This window comes from Calypte anna, chromosome 20, assembly GCF_003957555.1.
Source record: "Calypte anna isolate BGI_N300 chromosome 20, bCalAnn1_v1.p, whole genome shotgun sequence".
Taxonomy (NCBI): Eukaryota; Metazoa; Chordata; class Aves; order Apodiformes; family Trochilidae; genus Calypte; species Calypte anna.
The window spans coordinates 1,885,163-1,907,536 of NC_044265.1; the positions used below are offsets into that span (position 1 = coordinate 1,885,163).

The 22,374-nt window shown below is 49.0% G+C and overlaps 1 protein-coding gene across 1 annotated transcript in view; it reads right to left on the bottom strand.

Moving 5' to 3' along the window:
- The window catches only part of CEP250 (centrosomal protein 250), a 34,539-nt gene extending 19,182 nt beyond the window's left edge, over positions 1–15,357 (bottom strand). Inside the window, exons 1-17 of the mRNA XM_030463337.1 lie at positions 14,908–15,357; positions 14,377–14,433; positions 13,523–13,590; positions 12,833–12,998; positions 12,017–12,123; positions 10,715–10,933; positions 10,132–10,228; positions 9,578–9,676; positions 8,461–8,622; positions 7,971–8,149; positions 7,437–7,619; positions 6,448–6,592; positions 6,043–6,189; positions 5,616–5,846; positions 3,555–3,748; positions 1,195–1,322; positions 856–1,025 (exon numbers count right to left, since the gene is read on the bottom strand). Of these exons, the coding sequence (XP_030319197.1) occupies positions 856–1,025; positions 1,195–1,322; positions 3,555–3,748; positions 5,616–5,846; positions 6,043–6,189; positions 6,448–6,592; positions 7,437–7,619; positions 7,971–8,149; positions 8,461–8,622; positions 9,578–9,676; positions 10,132–10,228; positions 10,715–10,933; positions 12,017–12,123; positions 12,833–12,998; positions 13,523–13,590; positions 14,377–14,433; positions 14,908–15,357 (2,802 nt within the window). The remainder of the gene's footprint in view (positions 1–855; positions 1,026–1,194; positions 1,323–3,554; positions 3,749–5,615; positions 5,847–6,042; positions 6,190–6,447; positions 6,593–7,436; positions 7,620–7,970; positions 8,150–8,460; positions 8,623–9,577; positions 9,677–10,131; positions 10,229–10,714; positions 10,934–12,016; positions 12,124–12,832; positions 12,999–13,522; positions 13,591–14,376; positions 14,434–14,907) is intronic.
- Positions 15,358–22,374: the final 7,017 nt, after the last annotated feature.

Sequence of the window (22,374 nt, forward strand, 5' to 3'; positions counted from 1 at the left end):
TCTCTCTTTCTTCAATGAAAAGGTGACAGCAGGGTGAGAGAGAGCACAGCACCTGATGCCCAGTCACAGGACAGAGACTGAGATACCAGGAACCTCATGTTCCACCTGTTTCAAGCCCAAAGTCACCCTTGAGAGTAACAGAAAGTTTGTTGGCAGCAATCTTAGGAGTCTGCTTCATGGCAGATGGGAGTCAGGTAAGATCCTGTGCTGCCCAGCTTTGGGCAGGGACCACTGAACCTTCTGCTGGAAGTCATCTTACATCCCCCTGCATCACTGAATCTGTGGCTGCATTTACTGTCCCAGCACAGCCCTGGGGGCCTTCAAGTCCTTCCAAGTATGAGCTGAGACACTGGCTCTGCTGCCTGCCCTAACATCAGCCCGAAGAAAAGACTCTGGAGGCACCTTAGTGCTATCTTCCAGTACCTGAAGGGACCAATAGAAGTCCCTGGAGAGGGACTTTTTCATCAGTGTCCAGTGACAGGACAAGAAGAAATGGTTTTAAACTGAAGGAGAAGAGGTTTAGACTGCATCTTAGGAAGTTCTTCAGTAGGAGGGTGGTGAGACTCTGGGTCAGATTGCCCAGAGAAGCTGTGGCTGCCCCCTCCCTGGAGGTGTTCAAGGTCAGGTTGGATGGGGCTCTGAGCAATCTGGTCTAGATGAAGGTATCCTTGCCCACAGCAGGGAGGTTAAAGTGGATGAACTCTAAGGTCCCTTCCAACCTAAGCCATTCTGTGACTCTATGAACATGTGGCCTGTGACAGATGTTTGCTGACATTTCCTACACTCAGGTGTTTATTCTTCTAAAGCCAGCCCACAGAGCTTGCTTGAAGAACTCAGAAGCACACTGTGTCCTACCAGGTCTTGCAGGAGCTTCTTTACTTCCACTTTGTGATCAGTTTCCTGAAGTTTGAGGGCACTGTCATACTGCTGCTCTGCCCTAAGGAGCTGCTGGGCCATGGTTTCCCTTTCCTGCTTCATGAGAGATCTCTCAGCTTCCAGCTCACACTGAAGACACTTCACTTCCCCTGCAAACATGACAAATGCCAAGATTCAGGCTACACAAAAGTGGTTCTGACTTTACTGACCATTTGAATTTCAGTGTAGGAGGGATCTGCCTCCACTCCTTCACTCCCCAACAGTTGTGGACAGAGCTGTTTTCATCCCATTCTCCCCAGGCAGGGGTAAAGCTCTCACCTTGTATCACCTCCTTGGCCTGTGTGACTGTGTGAAGCTGGATTTCAAGCTGACTCCTGGTGATCTCCAGCTGAGATAAGTGTTGCTGAGCCTCAAACAGGCTGGATTCCAGGGTCTCCTTTGCTGACCTGCAAGTTGTGAATACAGAGAAATCAGTTTCTTGTGCCTGACACACACAGGATATTATTTCAGTAAAAAGTTGTTCATGATCCCCTATACCTGAGTATGGAAAACGGGTAACATGGAAACTTGTAACCAGAAAAGATTTAAAATTGCAATGCAGACTCCTCTGAGGGAACTCCCAGGCTCTCCTTATGACCCAGCATAACCCAGAGAGCCCAGCCAAATTTCAGCTCAGCAGCCAAACCTTGAATTGCTGTTGTCTGATCTAGGACACACAGGTACCATGTACCAGCGAGCAAAAGCCAATCCTCTGCTCACAGCCCTCATTTCATCAGCACTTCCAACTTCTGTAGGGGACAGAAGAGTATTTCCCTGATTGACTCATGCCTTTTTGATGCTGTTGATAATGTAGGCAGAGGCAGGTGATTTTCCAGGCTCCTTATGCTGAAAATGGATTAAAGAAATAAAACAGATGCCAGAGTAAAATCCTATGCTTGTAGGAGCATCTGTGAGAAATATGAAGTAGATTTTATCTGAACAAAAACTATCTGCAAAGAGAGACAGGTTTCCCTCAATTTAAACTGCTGGAAATTCAAAGAAGAACTTGCTTCCTTTATTTAAGCATTGCTAACTAAGCAAGCAGTAGCCCAAAGGACTTGTTGCTCTTGTTGCATCCCTCATCTCCCACACCTGGTGTGTGTGACACAGAGGATTCAGGAGCTGCAGTTCCCACCCTGCCCTAACACAGCACCCTGTGTGCTGGGTTCCTACAACACCCAGCACTGCCTCACTGCTACAGGGATGCAACTGGGAGAACCTCCTTCCAGGTACAGGGCACCTGAGTGGTACAACAAGCAAACCCCAACTGCTCTGGGGTTTCACTGCTCTGATGGACAACAGGGGATTTATCCTCAAGAAGGAGAACAAGCACAGATTCCTCTTTCTCATGATGCCACTCTCTGGCAGGCCAAAGGAAACTTGCTGCATGTTAAGAAGTCAAAGTCAGGCTCAAAACAAGAACAGAAGAGACAGAGCCCAAAACTGGGACAGCAAACAGCTCCTGAGAACAACACCTGGCAAGAACAGTGATGATTTTTCCTTGTCTATTGACAAAGATTCCACATTACTGATTTGTCTCTGTAGAGAAATACAATTTTGCACTTTTTACAAAAAAGAAAAGGAGCTGAGCATTTCATAATGAGCAGCCCAATAATTGACATAATTGACACATAATTAACACATCCTTCAGTTTGAGCAAATAGGAGAAGCTGGAGCTCAGAAGAACAAGCAGCTCTCAGAAAGGGACTGAGTCTACTTGGTGTTTCTCAGCCTTGCTACCAAGGTGCTCTGCACTGCTGAAGTGTAAAAGTCATGAGCATGAGAAACAATCCCTCCAACATCACCTGTACAGCTCTGCAAGTTCAGGGGCTTCAAAACACCTAAGAGGATGACAGATGTCTCAATACTTTGTTTTTCCTCTTTTTTTTTTTTTTTTTGAAAAGCAGAACTTTTTTCCACATTTGATCTTAGAAACCTGGTACAGCAGAAAGCACAGAACTGGCTTCTTCCCTGTATGGCTTCTCCAAGACATCTGTCTCCAAACACCATGTGGTAAGGGGTACAGGATCCAGACATCACTCATGGGCAAGAATCCCCAAGACTGTTGAGAATGCCAAAGAATTTTTCCTGCTGGTGGTGTACCCAGCCCTGGGGCTGCAGCACAGGTCACAGGAGTTAGCTTGGACAGAGAAGGCCCTCAAGATTTTCAGCCTCTAGCTTAGGGTGAAGGGGCAGTGTCCTGCTCACAACATCCACAGGAAATAGCCTTGAATTCTCAAGATCCTACCTCAAACTACTTGATCAGGAAAGATTTGTGGTCAAATGCACAGAACAAGAAACCAAAACCAGAGAGAAACTTCAGGTTTCAGTAAATGCCTGCATGGTTTAATTACTTCTCAATTCAGAGCCCAGGTGGCTTGGTTTGGACTTCACACAGGGACAGGCAAGGGGGAAGAAATGAACCCAAGGCTCAGGAGAGCTTTGCTATCTTTAACCATGAGAAAAATTACATTCAAAACATGATACACTTTTTTTTTTCTGCTTGAGATTCTTCCATTTTCTATCCATAGACCACGAAAACACCTGAAGAGCACACAGGCTGCACCGAATCCTTGTGTCATGGTTACCACCTTTCTAATTACAGACATTGAATAACCTCCTGCCTGAGGTGTCCTTACCTGGCCTCTTCCAGCTGCTCCGAGAGGCCCTGCCTCTCCCTCTCCACAGCTGCCAGTCTCACCTCCAGGGCTGCCTTCTCATGCACCAGCAATTCCTTCTCCTTGGACACCTTGGCCAGTGCCTGTCCCTGGAGAGAGGATTCCTGGCACAGCTGCTCCAGATGGCTCCGAGCTGACTCCTGCTGGTGGGAAACCTGAGAGTGGGACAGAACACAGTTCAGAGTCCTTCCTCTGGAGCTCTGTGCAGGGCTACAGGAGAAGAGGTCCTGTGGTGGGGGATGAAAGCTGAAGTGGATACCACACTAATGCCCTGGGTGCTGAAAAGCACTGGGACTGTCAGCTTCAAAGTGGGGTGAAAGACTCTACTGGGTTGCCCAGGACAAGCCAGCTCCTTCAGGACAAACACACCTCCCCCAGACTGCATGTTTTAATGCAATAAACTGCATTTTCCAGAACTGCCACCTTGCAAACTAAAATTCTATCAGAGTCTATTCCAGTACTGGAAAATGTCAGGAAATTTTAAGCAAAAGCAACTTTGCTTGCTGAAGAAGGTAAAAATACACGTGGCTTCTCCTTCTAGGAAAAAATAAAAGATCAAAGTGTCACCTACTTCAGTGTGTAAAGCAGTTGGATGCAATGAGGTGATGCTTGGCAGGGAACCATCCCCTGTGGTGAGCACTGTCATTCAGTGATTTATGAAAGTCTGATGTGGCCAAAGAGAAGGCAGAGCCTGTACAGTCAATCATCTCAACTTCTCTTGCACAAGAAGTTGTCTAATGTGCCTTGCTGGTACTCAAGCTTGAAGATTAACCATGATTTCTATCTTTTGTTTCACCATAACACCTCTGCTGGGTATTTGCCAAACATAGCAGATACTCCAAAACTCAAACTAGCAGAGAACAGACCATGATAAATAATTCCCTCAGAGTTACCCCACAATACCCAAGATTGTACGTTATGAACTGACATTTAAATGAGAAACACATTAGTGTCCTCCAGTGACACAGCTCTCTCAAGCTCTTTTTCCAGGGTACTGAAGTCAGTCCAGAGTGAAGAGTCTTGTGTGATCACTTATTTCTCATCTCAAAGCCTAAGGAGGCTCGAACAACTCACAGAATCACAGAATTGTTTTGGTTAGAAAAGACCTTGGAGATCATCCAAGATCAACCATTACACCAGCACTGCCAAGGCCACCACTGCCCCATGTCCCTCAGCACCACATCTCCAGGGCTTTTAAATCCCTCCAGGAATGGGGACTCCAGCCCTGCCCTGGGCAGCCTGGGCCAGGGCCTGACAACTTCAGGAAAGAAATTCTTATTAATATCCAATCCAAACCTCCCCTGGTGCAACTTGAGGCCGTTCCCTCTTGTCTTGTTACCTGGGAGAAGGCACCAACCCCTCTCATTCCAACCTTCTTGTTGAGAAAGTTGAGTTGCAGAGATCCAGAAGGTCTCCCCTCAGCCTCCTCTGCTCCAGGATCAACACCCCCAGGGCCCTCAGCCCCCCCTGGGCAGACTTTGTGCTCCAGACCCTTCCTTCCCCAGCTTTGTTGCCCTTCTCTGGACACTCTCCATCCCCTCATCCTCCTTGTCCTGAGGGACCCAAAACTGAGCCCAGAGACACAATTCCTGCCCTGGTCCTGCTGGCCACACCAGTGCTGACAAAGGCCAGGAGGCTGTTGGCCTTCTTGGCCACCTGGGCACATGCTGGCTCATACCCAGACAGATGTGGACCAGCACCCCCAGGTCCTTTCCCTCCTGGGAGCTTTCCAGCCACAAAGTTGCATTAAAATTCTGATACTTTCAAGGTGCCATTCCCAGTCTTGGCAACACAAACCAGCAGACACTGACCTGCAGCTTTGTCCTGCCCTTCAGGCTCAAGCAAACAGAGATCAGAAAGTTGTGGAGTACACAATAAAAAGCATAAATAAAACCATGCAGCCTGGTTTCATGCCTCAGGAAAGGATTTGGAGCTACAGGGTTTGTTTCTTTTGCCACATGTGACAGTCATAGCCCCATTCTGCCACATGCCCACCCAAGAGACCCAGGTTTTTGGTCTCACCTGACTGAGTTTCTCTTGGGTTTCTTCCTTCTCCCCTGCCAGTATGTTCAGCTGTAACTGCAGCCCCTCCTGTTGCTCCTCTGCTTTCTTCAGCAGCTGCTCCAGGTGGGCTTTCTCTGTACAGAGCTCTTCATTTGTTCTTTCACACAAGCTCAGCTTCTCCTGCCCAGACAGCTTTGCTCTCTCCACCTCACCCACTTTACTTGTCAGAACTTCATTCTCTTGCTCCAGCTACAAGCACAGAAGCAGAGAGGAAATAAAAAAGAAATAAAATGAAATACAGTCAGATTTACAATGAAGGTTTGGCTTGGACAGAAAAAGGAACATTTCCATATTCAGTCACTCATACTGACAGAAGGCATCAAGTCTGAGAAAAAGCAGCAGCTGGAGGTGAACACTTGGCAAAATCTCTGTTAGCTCTGCTCACCTGCAGCACAAGTTCATTCAGTTGGACTTTATCCAGGGCAAGAGCTTCATTGATGCTGCTCATCTTCACTGTGGCAACTTGGAGATCAGCTACTTCAGCACTCAGCTTATTCTGAGCCCCTGTCAACTCTGCTACTGACTGCTCTGCCTGAGGAGACAAAGGAACAGGACAACAAAGGTAGGAACACCCCTGACTTCAAGCAGCACCCCCACATCCCCTGGGTGTCTCTGGCATGTTCCCAGTTCAGCAAATGGGGACAAAGTACCCCAAAGAGCCTGTGTGGTCTGATCACCATCTTCCAAGGACAACAACATTTTCCCCATCTTCTTTTGCCAGCATCTGTGGTGGTCTTGCTATTACAAGTTTCTTTCTCACAAGTGCAACCTAGGAATAAAGTGACCATACCTTACCCAGGGCCCTGGAAAGCTCATCCTTTTCTTGCTCCAGCAGGTCTCTCTGTAGCTTCAACTTCTCCAGTGTCTCTCTTGTGATTATCAGTTCACTCTGTAATGATGAATGTTTTCCTTCAAGAACAGCTAAGTCCTTCAGTCTGTGAGCAGGGGAGAGACAAATCAGTTTTTAATATAAAACATTCTTATTTCCAAAATGAAAAATACAGACAAAGCCCCAGAAGTGGCAGGCTGAAAGATTTCCAACAGCTTTCTATTTACACCTAAAGAATGCTGGAATTTCCTGCATCCTCTTTGTCATCGATGTGGGTGAAACATTTCCCACTGAGAAAGTAAAACGTGTTTGCAGAAATCTCAGAATGTCTCCAAAGTATCTCAGATATTCTCAACTATACAGATTCCTGCCTGTTAGTTCTCTCTGTCCTGTTCAACACAATGAATGCAAGACTTTCCCAAGTCCAGTTTAATATTCTCACAATTACTCTTGCCTTCAGCAGTGAAATGCAGCAGTCTGCTTGGGGAGGAGATGTTTAGGAAATTCTGATCCAATAACCAGAGGATGATTCAGGCTGGCAGGGACTCCAGGAGCCCAATCTTCAGCTCCAAGAGCTGGGGTCAGCTATGAGATCCAGGGGATCAGCTGGGACTTCCGAATTTCCAGGGATGGAATTTGCACAACCTCTTTAAGGAACCTGTTCTGCTGCATGACTGCCTTCATGGTTCAACTTTTTTTACTCCTTAAACACAGCCTGAACCTCTCTCACTTCAGCTGTCATCAGTACTCTGGTCAGGCTTGGAATGATTTCTTTAAAGGGTTGTAAAGAAAGCAGAAGGAGGCAGCCATGCTGTGTGCCAGTCAGCAGCCAGACCCATCTGTGTGCTCCCTGCACCCTTTTGCTGACAAAATGAGGAGGGTGAAATACCATTCTTTTACAGTGGGCCTCCTAAAGTCCAGCTCTGCCTAGAGAAAGCTTTACCACTCACAGGAGCTCCTGCTCATGCTGTGCTCTCTCCATCATCTCTTGCTGCTCCACTTTTTCCCCCTGGGCTGAATCTTCCTTCAGCTGCAGCTCAGTGTTAGTTTGTTGCAGGCGGGAGGCTTCTTGCTCTGTTTCTTCCAGCTGATGCTGTAGCTCTTCCCTGCTTTTCTGAAGGTTTGCACAGTCACTGAAGAGACAAGGGCTGGTTAGAAAAATGAACAGGCCTCAAGAATCACAGATCCCATTTTCATCATGCACAATAAGAAGAACCTGCTCTTTCTCTCAACGGGAAACTGGAGAAAAAGGAAAAAGAAATTAAAAGGTTTTGCCTCCACTCAGTGAGAAGCAGTGTCTAGGGAAGGGCAAAGAACAGAATCCAGAGCAGCAGCTCGTTCAGAGTGAAGCATCTTGTATTCCAACATCACACTGAATCTCCAAGAGAGCCTTAGGATTCACAGCAGAACATGAAGAGCAGAGACAGGAGCATGCAGAAATGCCAAACAGAGGCTGACACCTGACAGGACAGGTGAGGTCTCACCTTCTGAGTGCTTCCACCAGAGACTGGAGGTGCTGCTGGTGGCTGCTGGATGTTTTGCATTCCTCCTCCAGTTGCTCAAGCCTTTGCTGCAGCTTCCTGCACTTCTCCTCCTGCTGCCTGTGCTGGTGCTGCAGGAAATTGATGGAGTCCTGCCTGGCAGAAAGCTCTTCCTTTAGGGCCTGCAAAAATGGGCAGGGAAAGGGCACAAACTGGCAATAAGGAGCAGGGAGGATGGCTCCAGATAGGTGGGAGAAGCAAGCAGACAGACAGCTCACCTGAAGGGAAAAGCTGTGATGAGGGGGTGGCAATCAAGGAGAGAAAAGCAGAAAAACAAAGAGCTGGTGTGACTGGCAAGGCAGGACTGTCCCATGAGTGGGAAGGCTGGGAAGAAACTGGCTGAACTGGCCAAATAAATGGAAAGGTTTCAAGCTAACTGAGACATTAGCAGCTGAGCTTGTGGGGAGTAGTGAAGATAAGCAGAACTTCTCACCTGTGTTGCTCTTCTCTTCCTTGCCAGTGCTTCCTGAACCAATATAAAGCTGTGCTCTGCATCCATGGAGCTCAGATGAGAGAGGATGTTGCTGGACTCTGTGTGCTGGGAGCAGTCAGTGCAGAGAATGCTGACTATGCTGTCACTGTCATCTAACACCACCTGAAAACCCAAATCAAGATGTTACTCTTTGCTCATTCTACTAAGTCTTCTTTAACCATTTCTCCTTTTCCCTTCACTCTGGCCTAGAGTCATTAAGAACTCAATTCTTTCCTTTCTTCAGTCAATAAAGAAGCTCTGTCCCTGTGACCACGAGTCCTCCAGGCATTTCTTAATCCAGCCACTATACACAGGAAGACACAAGTGTGAAATGACTGGGGACTGCTGAGGGCTCCACTTTTTGAAGCTTTCAGGAATTATTTTGGTCTCCTTCAGCTTCTCAGAGCACATCCACAAGTAGGAGACCAACACTGGAAGTAGCAAAGAAAGGAAACATGAACGCTGCCCAGGGAATTACTCTGAGCACTTGTGCAAGGGAATGAAAATTACTAAAATAAGAGAAAAAAAATGATTTTGTGAGAGGCTGTGTAAAAGATCTGATGAGTAAAGACCCCTCCACAGAGCCCAGTTTAGGCCTAAGTTAAAGTTCCCTTGGGCAATCAGGCCAGCTGTGATTCTGGGGAGATGATTCTGGTCAGTGAAGGTAGAGTGAAGGAGGGGAGTTGGCTGGCACATCACTTGAGTCAGTCACCTTTTATAAAAGCCTGAAGAACAGCAGAGTCATTGTAAAAGAGGGTGGGGGGAGCTGCCAAACAACACTGGAATACAAATGGCAGGCAGCCAGCTCAGAAAGCACGGTCCAAATGTGACCTTCAGTGGGACAGTACCAAGGCAATGGTACCAAGACTTGCAGTGACTCAGCTGAAGCATCATAGGAAAGCAAACATGGAATAACAACAGATTTTATGTCATAAAAGTGGCATAAAAATTGAACAGCCAGAAGCAGTTCAGGTAGACAGCATACAGGACGTGTACCTATTCCCTGGGCTAATCTGTTGCCTTCCTCAAGGACTTTTAAAACAAATTTACAGCAACGCAGCCCCTACTCCATACTCACCTCAGTTATATCTTTTAACAGCTTTTGGAGGGAAAGATTCTCTTCTTTGGCACTTTTAGTCAGTGAAGCTTCATATTCTTTCTCTAACTGACTTGCTTCCTGAGAACAGAATAAGGAAAGGGTGGGCAGGGAAGAGCTGCTCCCCTCTGCCCCACTCCCATCCTCAGTGGCACTGCCATGCCTATGAGCCTCAGCCCCAGTGAGTCCTGTATAGCCCCTCCCAAACTATTCAGTTGCTTCTTTGCTAAAACTTAAGAAGAAAAAGACCACTGTCCAGTGCTTATAGACTGTGGTGGAGCTGCCATGCCCAAGGGGCTTTAATCCCTAGAGGTTTCATGTCACAGGCAGGAGAGTGCAAACCCTGAAGACACCTGAGTTGTCTGCAGCTCCCCTGCCCTGGGCTGACTCCATGTGTGCCAAACATGAGGAATATTTGGGCTGCTGCTCCCATCCAGTTGGCAGCTTTACCACCCCTTCTCTTGAGGAAGCCACTCTCTTGTGCTGAGGACAGAGAATGAACCCTGGGCTGTCTCCCAGATCAAGGTAAAACATACTAGAATCTCCACAGTGTCATTCAGTGTTTTGATGGTCTTCTCCTTCTCCTCCATGTGCTTCTGAGACTGCACAAGCAAGGCAGAGAGCTCCATCACCCTGAGAAGAGAAGGGCCATGTGCCATTCCAAAGCACTGCACACCACCACCAGTTACAGAGCTAGGCAGCTCCCAGAAGCTCAGCAGAGGCAGCACAGCAGAGGCAGCCTTCATCTCTAGGGGTTAATATGTGTGATGCTGCAAAACTCTCTGTAGAGGGCTTATGATGGCTCTGGGCAATTTCCTCCCAACTCCTTCAGCACAGTCCTGGGTAGCAGAAGGGCTGTACCAGACTGAGCTGTCTTCTGCTGGACACCAGGAATCAGTTAACAGCAAAAACATTGTAATGTATAATATCTTTTCCAGTCCTGTGTTACTCAGAAGACCTCTGTCAGACTTTCCTTTCTCTGGAAGGCAACAGTTGGACTAAGGATAGGAGAGGCTGTACAGGATGGGTGAGGTTTCAGTGCATGCACAGACTGCCTACCAACCAAGAAGCAGCCACAAAAGATAATGTTGGTCACAGCAAAGTTTAAAACATCTCTACCTGTCTTGAAGCTCCTTCTTCTCCAGGTCCCCCTTGGCTTGTAAGCACATCATTTCCTGACTCTTCTCAATGACTTCTTGCTGCTGTGCTTGATACCTTAGGACAGATCTACCCAGAGTGACAGACTCCCAGAGCTGTGCACTGGAGTTGAGATGGGAGCAGTTCTGCAGTATAGATCCAGAAAGCCTCATCTGCTCAGCCTTCAGCTCTGACAAATCTCTGAAGAAGAATAAAGAAGGAGCTCATGTTCACAAAACCATCTGTATCACTGGACTCACTCCTGAAGCATGTAAATGCCCAACAGTAAAAGCTGGCAGGAAAGATGACATCTTTGCTGGGGACAAGGCATTCATCTGACATTTTGGGATGAGGACACGTCCTGACAGTTGATCAGTGACTCTACTGGAGATGTGAGAAATGAGTCTGTTTTCTCCTCAGAGATAGGAACAGATGTATGGCAGAGCCAGAAAGCTTCAAGAACCTCTCATTACTCTTACTAATTGTTGTTCCTGCTCTGTCCTATTAACACCCTGTAATTATCATTAATAGATGTAAGGAATTTTACCCTCAAGGACCTGTTAACAGCTGGACTGCTAAGAGGCTCGTGACAACACCCACATAATAAACGTTTCAGGATGGTGGTATAAAATGTTGTTTTAAAAAAAGCATAAATAAACACTTTTATAAATAAAATAGATCAGGCATAGCCTACACATTAAGTGGCTGACAGAAGCCCAGAGTTTGAAACTGTATGCTGACAGCAGCAGACTGTCCTGTTACACCATACTACTTTTGTTTGTGCAGAAGGCAGCAGTGAGAAAGGAGCTTCAGAGAGCCCAAGGACAAACAAAAAAAAATTATAAAAGTTATCAAACTAAGCACAATAAACTGGATAAATGCAGTAACATGGTAGAGGAGCTATTCCTTCTGTCAACCATGTCAGCAGAGGAATAAGCAGCTGCAAACTGCTCAGAATAAACGTAAGGTGGAAATAAGAGGAAAAAACCCAATGTATATTCATGAATGATCTTTCCATTGCAAGCAGTGGGAAAAGAAGCTCAGTGAGAACCAAGACAGATTTTCATATACATCTGTAAAGGATGTGTCCATGTTAAAATGCCTAAACTTAACTACAGTCAAGGTCACCCCTTCAGAGCCTCTGCATTGCTCTAGCCCAAACCCCTCAGTTCCATCTGAAAAGCAATCCAAACAAAACGATTCTGCAAACAGCCTGGAGCTGCTTTGATGGCATTGCTGGCAAAGGAGGAAGGTGTGTGAGGAGCAGGAGCTGTGTCTGCTCACCTCTCAGTCGCTGTCTTCATCTCCAGGAAATGGCGGCGCAGGGTGACCGCCTGGCGCCACAGCCTCAGCAGCCGGCTGTGCTCACCCCGTAGGTAGCTGTCATAAAGCTAAACACACAAAAACAAAAAGAAAGAAATGCCAACTCAGCCTCTGCTGTCACTGTGCAGGTTTTAGAGATAGGAGAGAGTGCAACCACCACCATCACCAGGTCTCCTTCAACAGCGATTCCAACAGGGGCGTCAAGGCCTGGAGAGGCCCCACGGGAGCATCCTCAGCAGAACAAGCACCTGAGTGCACAGCAGGGAACATCCATGCTGCTCCAGCAGACGTGGGTATCAGCAAAGCAAAATGACCCTGATCCACCACCTACATTGCAGAGGAGTCTAACAATCTTGGAAGAGGAAGACAAAAACAAATAAGCCCCTCTAGCACCCCTGTCAAATTTGCTTACAGCAAGGGAGGCCTGTCTTGTTATCCTGTTGGACAGCCTGAAAACACACACACCTCTCTCATCCCTGCTGCTCTGGAGGGAGATTTAGGAACTATTACAAAGCTGAGGGGTCCTGGGTGACCTGTGCCCAGCAGCAGCCAACATTTGCCCTTGAGACTGAGCAGTATGGGCACAGTTGGCTGGGCATCTTCCACCACCACCATCTGCTGACACTCCTCCCTCTCACACCCATCTTCTGCTCATCAACACTAAGACATCCTCAGCAGAGCCACAGCTTTCACATAACAGGTTCTCTATGCCAAAGAAAAAAAGCATCCTCATTCCACTCTGGCATCATGTCTGACATTCCCACAGCCTATCCCTACCTCACGGTCACTGCGCCATTCACTCTCCTTCAACTCCAGCTCATCCCGAGCCCTCATCCAATCTGCCATCAGTTTTCCAACATCTTCTTTGAGGGCTGAATTAATCTCATTTGCTTTCTCGAGGTGCTCCCTCAGGACAGTGTTCTCTTCGGCCAGATTCTCACATCTTGGAAAGGAGAAACAGCAATGAGGTCACTGAACAACTGCTATCCACCAGCTGCATCCCTGTGATTTTCCTGCTCCATCAACCCTGGCTTTGTTACCAAACTGGCAGGCAGTGAAACTGCTTTCTAAGATTCACTAAAATCTCCCTGGGATGGTGAATTTATTTGCTGCTTCTTGCTTTGAGCCTTCAAATTCCATCTACAACTTTAGTCCCCCTTCCGCTCCAGCTGTGATGGTGGCCACAGCTCATGTCTGGCCTCGTGCTCTCTGGTCACTGTCTGTGTCACCTTTCACTAGTACTGCCCCAAGCTGCTCATCTCCTGAGACACAGAGTCATTTAGGCTGGGAAGGGACCCAGAGTAACCCCCCACTGAACACAGAGCCATGCAGCACACACCAGTGTGCTGTGCACACCAGTGCTGCACCACAGAACAGACTGGGGACACTAGGTAGCACTGAGAGGTTTTTCCTCCCTTCCATGAATATCCAGGATACCAAGTACAACAGATTGCTTCTTCCTTGTACCTTTGCTGAAACAGTGCTCTCTCCAGGCTGTGGTCTTCTGTGGGTTCCCACCTTCCTGAAAGGGATCCCTTAAGAAGAAAGAAAATGTTTAGTCATGTTTTTGTGTTCCCTTCACAGCATCTCATCACTTTCCTCTATTTGTTGGGCTCATGGCTCCTTCCAGGAATAACAGTGTTGTGACTACAGAGAGGAAAGGAGGGGGAGGGTGTTACTCAGAATCACAGAATCATAAGAGTTGGAAGGGACCTCTAGAGATCATCCAGTCCAACTCTCCCACTAAAGCAGGATCACCTGGAACACACCACACAGGACTGCATCCAGGTGGGTTTTGAATATCTGCAAAGAAGGGGGCTCCCCTGTGGCAGTGTTCTGTCACCCTCATAGTAAACAAGTTCTTTCTTATGTTCTTTCTTATGTTTTCTATGTTCCAGCTTGTGCCCGTTTCCACTTGTCCTGTCAAGAAAAGCAAAGAGCCAGCTCTGTATGTTGGACACCAGCATTCTGGCCTTCCAATAGGCTCTGTTTGAACTGACTCTTTTTTGGAGACAGACATACCAAGTAACAGGCAGCATAGCCCTTCCTTGAGACCCAGGACAAATGTTACTCCAGCATTAAAGCAATTTTTCACAAAACAAAAATCCTTCTGGATGGGTTTTCTGGAATGGCATTTCTAGGACTACAGGCTGCTCAAGAATGGCAACTGGACAAAACACTGAGAAGCAAACTTACAGCACTTTTTTAACCCCTTAGGAAACCAAATCTTGTTTTCTCTTTCATTGCTTTGGGGAGCTTTTCTTGTCTGCATTAAGGAATACTATGTACAGCCCCCTTTAGTGAGCAACCTGCACACTCACCCCTCCTGCTTCCAGCTGCTGCTCCAACTCTCGACACCGAGTCCGGTACTGCAGGACCTAGAGGGACACAGAGGATGGAGATGAGTGACTGCAGCCTGAACCACCTCAGCTCCTCCTCCATTAGCTTTTCTCCCAGTCTCTACAGCCCAAGCGCAGTACACTGCACAATGTTGCTGACACAGCCAACAGTAAGTCATTATAATATAGGTAAAGTTCATTTTAATATTAAAGAAAGTGAGAGAGGGCTTCTTCTTTCACATGTAGCATCCTGCAACAGTGATGACAAACAGAATGGCAACAGAGACAGAGCCAGCCATGCCAGGCCTATGGCCAATCACTGCCCCCATCTGCATTTCCAGCCCAGAGGGTCCTTAGAGAATTGAGCTTTCTGAACTGTTTTTCAGTATTAAGCAACTAAAGTTATCTCTGCCCATGGTCCCGCTCAGGCACTGCAGCCTGGGGACTCCTGTTGAGCTGCAGCAGACAGGCACGGCCAGGAACAGCAGGGACATGTTACAGCAGCGCTGTGACCCCGAGGGGCACCGTGCTGGGCATCGTCTGCTCCGACCCGCTCCAGCTCCGGCCCCCTGCCCACCCGGGAGAACCAAACCGGAGCTGCCGGCCCTGCCCCGGGCCGCCCGACGCCTGCCCAGCGGGCTCCACATCCCACCTGCCCCCGAGCACGGCACCGAGCTGGGGAGAAGCTCCGGGCTCTGTCCTCAGCCCCAGGCTCGGCGCCGTCCCACGCCCGCGGCAGCGCCGGGGAGGACCCCGGAAAGGCCGCGGTGGGGCCGCGTGTTCGCTTCCCGACATCTCCGCCGCCGGGACCCCTCTGAGCGCGGCGCGGGCACCTCGGGCAGCGGCCCCGCTCCTCACCTTCCCCTGCAGCTGCCGCACCAGCACCGCCTGGCGCTGCCGAGCCTCCTCCGAGCGTTGCAGCGCTGCCAGGCCCCGCGCCGCCTCCCCGGGCCCCGCCGCCATCACCGCCCCGGCTGCCGGGCCCGCCGCCCGCTCCTCCCCGCCCCGCGGCGGGGGCTGCTCCGCGGCCTGCTCTGGCGGCCCCGGCGGAGCGGGACAGACACCCTGCCCGCAGGGACCCGGGGCTGAGCCCGACCCGGCGGCGCTGGGCTCCGGTCAGGGCCCCGGGGCGGGCGAAACGCTGCGTGCGGAGCCTGGGAGAGAAAGGGCGGCAGGAGACGTTCTGGGAGAGCCGAGTGAGGGATGGGGGAGCCGGGGAGCCGGGGGCAGGAAGGGTGGGACCGCAGTGACAGAGGGGAGGAAGGACCCGTGCTTTCGGCACACGAAGAGCTTTCGGCAAGCTCGGGATTTGTACGAAGCGCTTCAGCTTCAGCCCTGGGCAGCCACTGGAGTTCCACTCTGGTACAAAACCCAAAAGAGAGATGGAATTATTTTTTTCTCCACGTTTTGCAGGGCGACTGCAAAGCAGGACAGACTGCAAGCAGTTAGAGAAAAATTCGTATAGGGGACAAGGCTTCAAATTTACAGGTTGACATGCTCTGTTAGTTAAGTTTTATTTCATAAGCTCATGAAGAAATACAACAAACAGGTCTCAGCCCTCTGGGCAGACTCAGACTGGTGTTTGCTGTGGGGATTCACTTATTCACCACTCCTGTCTTGAGGTTTCATGACACTGAACACAGTTCATGCAGTGACAAATTAAAAAATAAAATAAAAAAATTAGTTCCCCTGTCAGAATGCTCATCCTTCTTCCTCCAACCCAGCATGGGCATCCCTCCTGCCACTCTCAGAAGCACAAAAGCCTTATGCAAAAACTGCAGCATGAAGAGGAACTGAAGGCCTGGCAGAACCTCCAGCTTAGGCTGACAAGGAGGAGCTTGATGGCCTTAAAGGCCTTTACAAACCAGAACAGTTCTATGACTGAAGAGTTAAGTACAACAGAATGAGAGAAGCTCCTGATACAAGCCTTGCCCAGGTTGGAATGAGAGAGCAAGGATCAAGGTGAGCCAAAGAGCCAGAAAAGGAAAGGTCTTTGGGAAGATCTCCAGGATGTTCAGCAGACTGACAAAGATGAGAATGAGCACCAGAGACACAGTGAGGGATCTAAAGGAGACCCTGACAGGGAGAGGATGAAGTACTGATAGTGGAGCAGCTGCAGCAGCCTGGGCTGTAAACGTCCCAGGGACTCTGCCGGTGCTTGGCATTGCATTGCTATGCAGGCATTTAAAATGCTGATAAGGGGCTCTGTTTATGCATTATACATTTATACATGACTTGAGAAACCTTACTACCAGCCTGCTCAGGATGATGAGAGGCATTGGGATCTGTTGATGGGAAGCAGAGCAGTGACAAGGGCAGGAAACATGAAAACAGATGTCAGTTCCATCAGCGTGGGTCAGAGGTGAAAGCTGCTCCCGTCTGCAGCATTCCCATCCTCAGTGGCACTGCCTGAAGAAGCCCCCCCATGTTGTGTGCACCTCCCCTACAGGAGGACCCGCTCAGCCTCTGCCTTTATCCTCTGGTATCTCCGTTCTTAAGCAGTCCAGGGCCTTGGGAGGCACCTGCCAGGGCGGGCAGAGCAGCTCCCCTGCCTGCCAGGCTGACTGGGAGCTGCGCCACAATGGCTCCATGTGGATAATAAACATAACCTTAATTTGCAATTGAAACCACAGAGATAACAGGGGTAAGCAGAACAATGTGCCAGTAGCATGTAACACATCACAGGTTCAGCAAGAACAGCTGCGGGGGTAGCACTGCACGACACCACAGGAGAATGATGGCCCCACCAGTGCACACACTCCCCAAGAGGGTAACCCGCAGATGGAATCAGCAAGTGCACCCTCAGGGGTGTGCAGCAGAAACATTCCATCTTCATTCCAAGGGGAGAGAGCACCTCCACAGACCCACTTAACCCACTGCCACAGAGCGCTGCTCGGGGATCCCCTTTTATAGCCTGGTGGGATCTGAACTGCGGTCACCTATTGGTCACCATCCAGAGGCTGCTCCCGGACGAGCCGTCCCATTGGCTGGAGGAGCTGTCTGTTAAACCAGGGTCCCGCCTCCCTGCTCCCGCCGCTGGGGGGCGCACGCGCTGGCTCGGCGGGCGCTGAGGAGGCGCGGGAAGGGACTGAGGGAGCGGCCGGGGGGGCTCGGGACCTTTGACCGGGGAGGGGACAGTGAGGTTGAGTTACCGCTAGAAATTCCTGTCAAATTCCTGTCAAACGAGACGTGGAAATAAAAGAAATCGCATTTCTGAACCATCAGTTATATAAATTCCACCTGTAGACACGATTCCGTCCTAAGGCAGCTCTCGGGTCAGCAGAGCGTTTCGCGCTGACCCAGCTCCCCCACTCCTCCTCAGCTGCCATTGCTTTTCGGTGCCACCTCACAGCCTCCGGTTGTCTTCCAGCACCGTGCCGGCACCGTCCCCAAGGGCACTCGCTGTCACAGCAAGCAGCTGGATCCCTCCTGCCCTGACCCTGGGGCTGGGACGGGGTGTTGGAAGCTCTGAACGCTCCACGGCTCCCGTGTCCTTGTATCCACGCTGTAAACGAGAGTTCTTCAGCCTTGCCAGCAAAGTTCTGCAGCCTCAGCCAGGCTCTCCTGGTGGGGTTTGGTTCCTGGTGGCCTGGATTTACTCCTGCCTGCAGAGCTTCAGATGAACTTCTTGCATGAGGTCTCCTGATGTTCTTTCTTGTTCCAGGTCTTCACTCAGATCCCAAGACAACTGGCTTTCCATGGATTCCAGATGACATCCAAAACTGCTCTTCCCTGCTGTGCCTGTCTCTGTGCCTACCGCACACCCAGCACTGCACAGAAGGTACTTTCAGTACTGTGTCAGTACTCTTTGGAGACAGGACAGGACAGGTGGTACACAGCACCTTCAGCTTTTCTCTAGGTTTACCCCACCTCTAGCTCACAACCATTCAGAGACATAACCAAACCTCTTGATAACCAATGACATTATTCTTTCTGTGGACTTGTGATTTTCTATCATCAGGACATTGTAGCACAGCCTTTTAAAATTATGCCACAGTTTTCCATGTCAATAGGAACTTAATGTCTTTGTTTTGCTCTGGCCCAAGACAAAAGCAATTTTCATAAAATCGTAGAAACTGAAGAGTTGGAAGGGACCTCAAGAGATCATCAAGTCCAAACCCTGCCAGAGCAGAGTCCCCTCCATCAGTCCCACAGAACACATCCAGGTGGGATTTGAATGTCTCCAGGTAAGGAGACTCCACAACCTCCCTGGGCAGCTGTGCTGTGCTCTGTCACCCTCAGGGGAAAAATTCTTCCTAATATTTGTACTGAACAGCCTATGCTCCAGTTTATAACCATTGCCACTTGTCCTGTTGTTGGTCAGCCCTGAGAAGAGCTTTACTCCATCCTCCTGGCAGTTGCCCCTCACATATTTATAAACACTAATGGGGTAAATAAATAGATTTTTTCATTATATAATCTCTGAGTTTTCTGTTACTCTTTTCTTTCACAAAGTTTTCTTACTGCTAAGTTTCTTCCTGAAATTATCTTTTCATACATTTAAAAATCAGTCCCCAAAAAGCTATGGTGCAGTGGTCTAAATTTTCACATAAACAGAATGTTAATTGGCTTCAGTTAGCAAAGCAATGTGACAGCAGATGGCTTAATATACAGAGTTTACTCAACTCAGTCCTGTAAGTGCTTTCTGGACATCAGTTCACCTGGGGAAGGACAATGAAATCCCTGACAGGTCACTAGAATACAGATTTCCCTGTGTAGCTCAAACTAACTCAGCATCACACAGCCATCATAATCTCCTTGGAGATCTGTTTGGGCTGTACGCCAGCTGCATACAGTGTATTTTTGGGTGCACCCAGGGAGATCTGGGCTCTGAGGGCAAGCCCAGATTTTTCTGCTTGCCTCATCCCTGCCTTTATTCCACAGCATCCTCTGACAAATCACAGAACCCCAGACTGTTTGAGTTGAAGGGGACCTTAAAGCTCCCCCAGTGCCCCCCCTGCCATGGTCAGGGACACCTCCCACAGCCCAGGGTGCTCCAAGCACCATCCAACCTGGGCTGAGACACTGCCAGGGATGGGGCAGCCACAGCTTCTCTGGGCACCCTGGGACAGGGGCTCAGCACCCTCACAGGACAGAATTTCTCCCTAATATCTCATCTAAGTCTCTTTCAGTTTGAAACAGTTACCCCTCATCCTATCTCTTCATGCCCTTGTGACGTGTCCCTCCTCAGCTTTCCTGTAACCTTTTCAGGTACTGGAAGGACCATGCAGGTGATCTGAGCTCTCCCAAAGAAGGTCCATGGTGCTGCCAGGCTGGACAGTGCTGCATCCACATGACAAACACTGTCAGGTGCCCATGCACCATGAGCACAAGGCTTCAGGGACCACACCAAACATTGGTGTGTGCTGTGCCCAGGAATTAAATAAGTGTAGGAGAAGCTGGTGTCCTGGAAAGGGCTCGTGCACCATGGCTCTGGAGTATACCTGACTGTCACTTGGAACATGCAGGTATGTTGACCTGGGTAGGGCCTTTTATCCTCAGGGAATGGCAGCATTTCCAACACTGAAATGTTCCTTCAGCTCCCCAGAGTGATCCCTTCCTCCCACCCACTCTGGGTGTCCAGAGGGACTCAGCTGAAGTTGTCTGTGTGAGCACAGCTCAGGAGAAGAAGAGGCAGTGCACTTCCAAGGAGCAGGCTCACAGGTAGTCCCTCCTTTTTCAGTCCCTGTGTGAGAAGCTGCCTTCACAGAATGGGACAAGAAGGACAAGTGGGCTGTATGAACCAAGCCACCTGAGTGCTACACATAAACTTGGCCAGGGGTGGGAATAGTCCTTGAACTGTGTCCTGTACCTAAAGCATGCTCTGGAGTGAGGGTTTCCATCTGTGTATTGACAACACCCATTGAGTTTGAGCTTAAGCAGCTGGAATAACTCCACAGGGGTTAGGGCCATAGGAGGACATCTTGTTCTGGGGGTCTCACTCAGGGCCAGCTCTCCACTCAGTGGACTCTGTACAGTGACCTTGCTCCCATGGTTGAGAGCCTCTTGTAAAGAGAGAGCAATTTGAGGAAGAAGAGATAATAGAAACCAAGAGAGAGGAGAGAGAATAACAGCTTTCTTTTCTTGCTTTTGCTCTTTTTTTTTTTTTTTTTCTGTCTAGGACTGCCCATCCCAGTAAGATGTATTAATCTCTGTCACCAGTCTATGATTCTATGTTAATATTGTTTGAACACATGATTGATTGTGCTTTTAATTTGACTAAGAGACAAGGCTCCTGTAATCTCACTGCCTCACCTCCTGCTCTTCCCGTTTGTCACTTAGATCATTTGTAAATCTCTTTGCAAATCTCAGCCAGTTTTGATAGAGCAACAGAGTCCTTCAAGGTGCTAAATTCTTACAAGTGTTGTGAAAACTGGAAGCTGGATAGATTAAAAATGGGAACCCCACATTTGGCTGTTTTTTGGTCTGCTGGCAAGCTAAGCAATACCCCTAGAGTGCTGACACAGACACAGCTGACAGCCTCCTGCCCAGCAGGAGAGTGGGCAGTGTGGAAGGATAAAGGGATGGGATGATTTGGAGGGCTGTGGGGACAGTGTGGAGGGCTTGCTGGGGAGTGGCTTCATCAGAAGTATCTTGGTGAAACAGTGGTTAATTTTGATGGGGAATACCAAAAAAACAACTGATATCAGAGGAAAGGGCCACGTGGTCAAAATCAGAATGTGGGTTTTAGGATCTTCCTGGTTTGAGACACCTGCAAAATCAGTGAACTCTTCTATTCTCCAGTCCCTCCAACAAAACAAGGTAAAGGATCCAGAGCTCCTCGTGTAGCTGGTCACTATTTATGGAAATATTTTGGTGTTTCTGATACCAGTCAGGCTGGGAAATGCCACAGCACAAGCTAACAAGCTAAAAAGTGTTGTATCTTTCCCCTTTCTTCTTGCCTCAGAAATAGAAACAACTGAGGGAGGAGACCTGGGCTTCATGTCAGAGCCAGATGAGAGCAGGGTGCCGTTAATCCCTGCCCAGTCCATCCCAGTTCCTCATTTCCTACAGGCTCATTACAGACACCACAGATCATTTTCCCCAGCGTCTGACCCGCACGCTTGCTGCCCGCTCTCTCTTGCCCAGCTGGGAGCAGCAGGACGGGCTCCACACGTCACCAGGGCTGCTTTCCAACCCCCAGCCTTCTTCTGGCTATGGGGCAGGCAGCTCTGGACAGTTTTTGCATCTAATTTTGAAACAAAGGCAGGCGTTCATCAGGAGGCTCTGGAGGAAAGGCTCTGGGGTTTGGGGCGCCTCCTGCCTGCAGGGAGCACTGCAACCCCGCACGGCGCCTGGGGCGGCCCGCAGGACCTGCTTCCCCAACTGCCCTGCCACCGAGGCTTTTGTATATCATAGCAATAAATACACCAGATGACACCAAAAGACACCAAAATCCAGGGACTGAGGGCACAGCTATGGCGTTTTGGTGAAAAATTCAACTTTACTCCCGTTAAGCGCCCTCATTACCAGCTCAGCCCTTCAGGCACTGGAGGGCAAAGCGAAGCCACAGCTACAGAGCTCTGGAAAAAAGGAGCTCGGGGAATTTATCCTGAGAAATTGTAATGTATGTGTGCAGTGGGCTGTGTGACAGGTCTCAGTTGTTGATCCTGCAGTTGGTCCTGCTTAAAGGTGAAGTTCATGGCAGGCTAAGGCAGAGGTCGTATTGCCACTTGAAAAGGCGTCCTCGGGAGTTTTGAGCCTGCGGAGCTGTTTCACATGAGGCAGAGTATGACTCATGCTAATGAAAAGGGTAAAGAAGATTTTTTTTAAAGAAATATATCACAGTTAAATTAGTTTAGACAGCATGACATCAGAGAGTAATTAAATAGGTTTGTTGGAATTCCGTTTCCAATTCCTGAGTTCAGGTTTGTAAAAGATTTCTGAGCACCTGCAGGTCTCTGTGTGTGAAATATTTTCACTGGAAAGGATTCAAAACTTTAAAAAAACCTTTTAACACAGAGGCAGCATTACGCCATT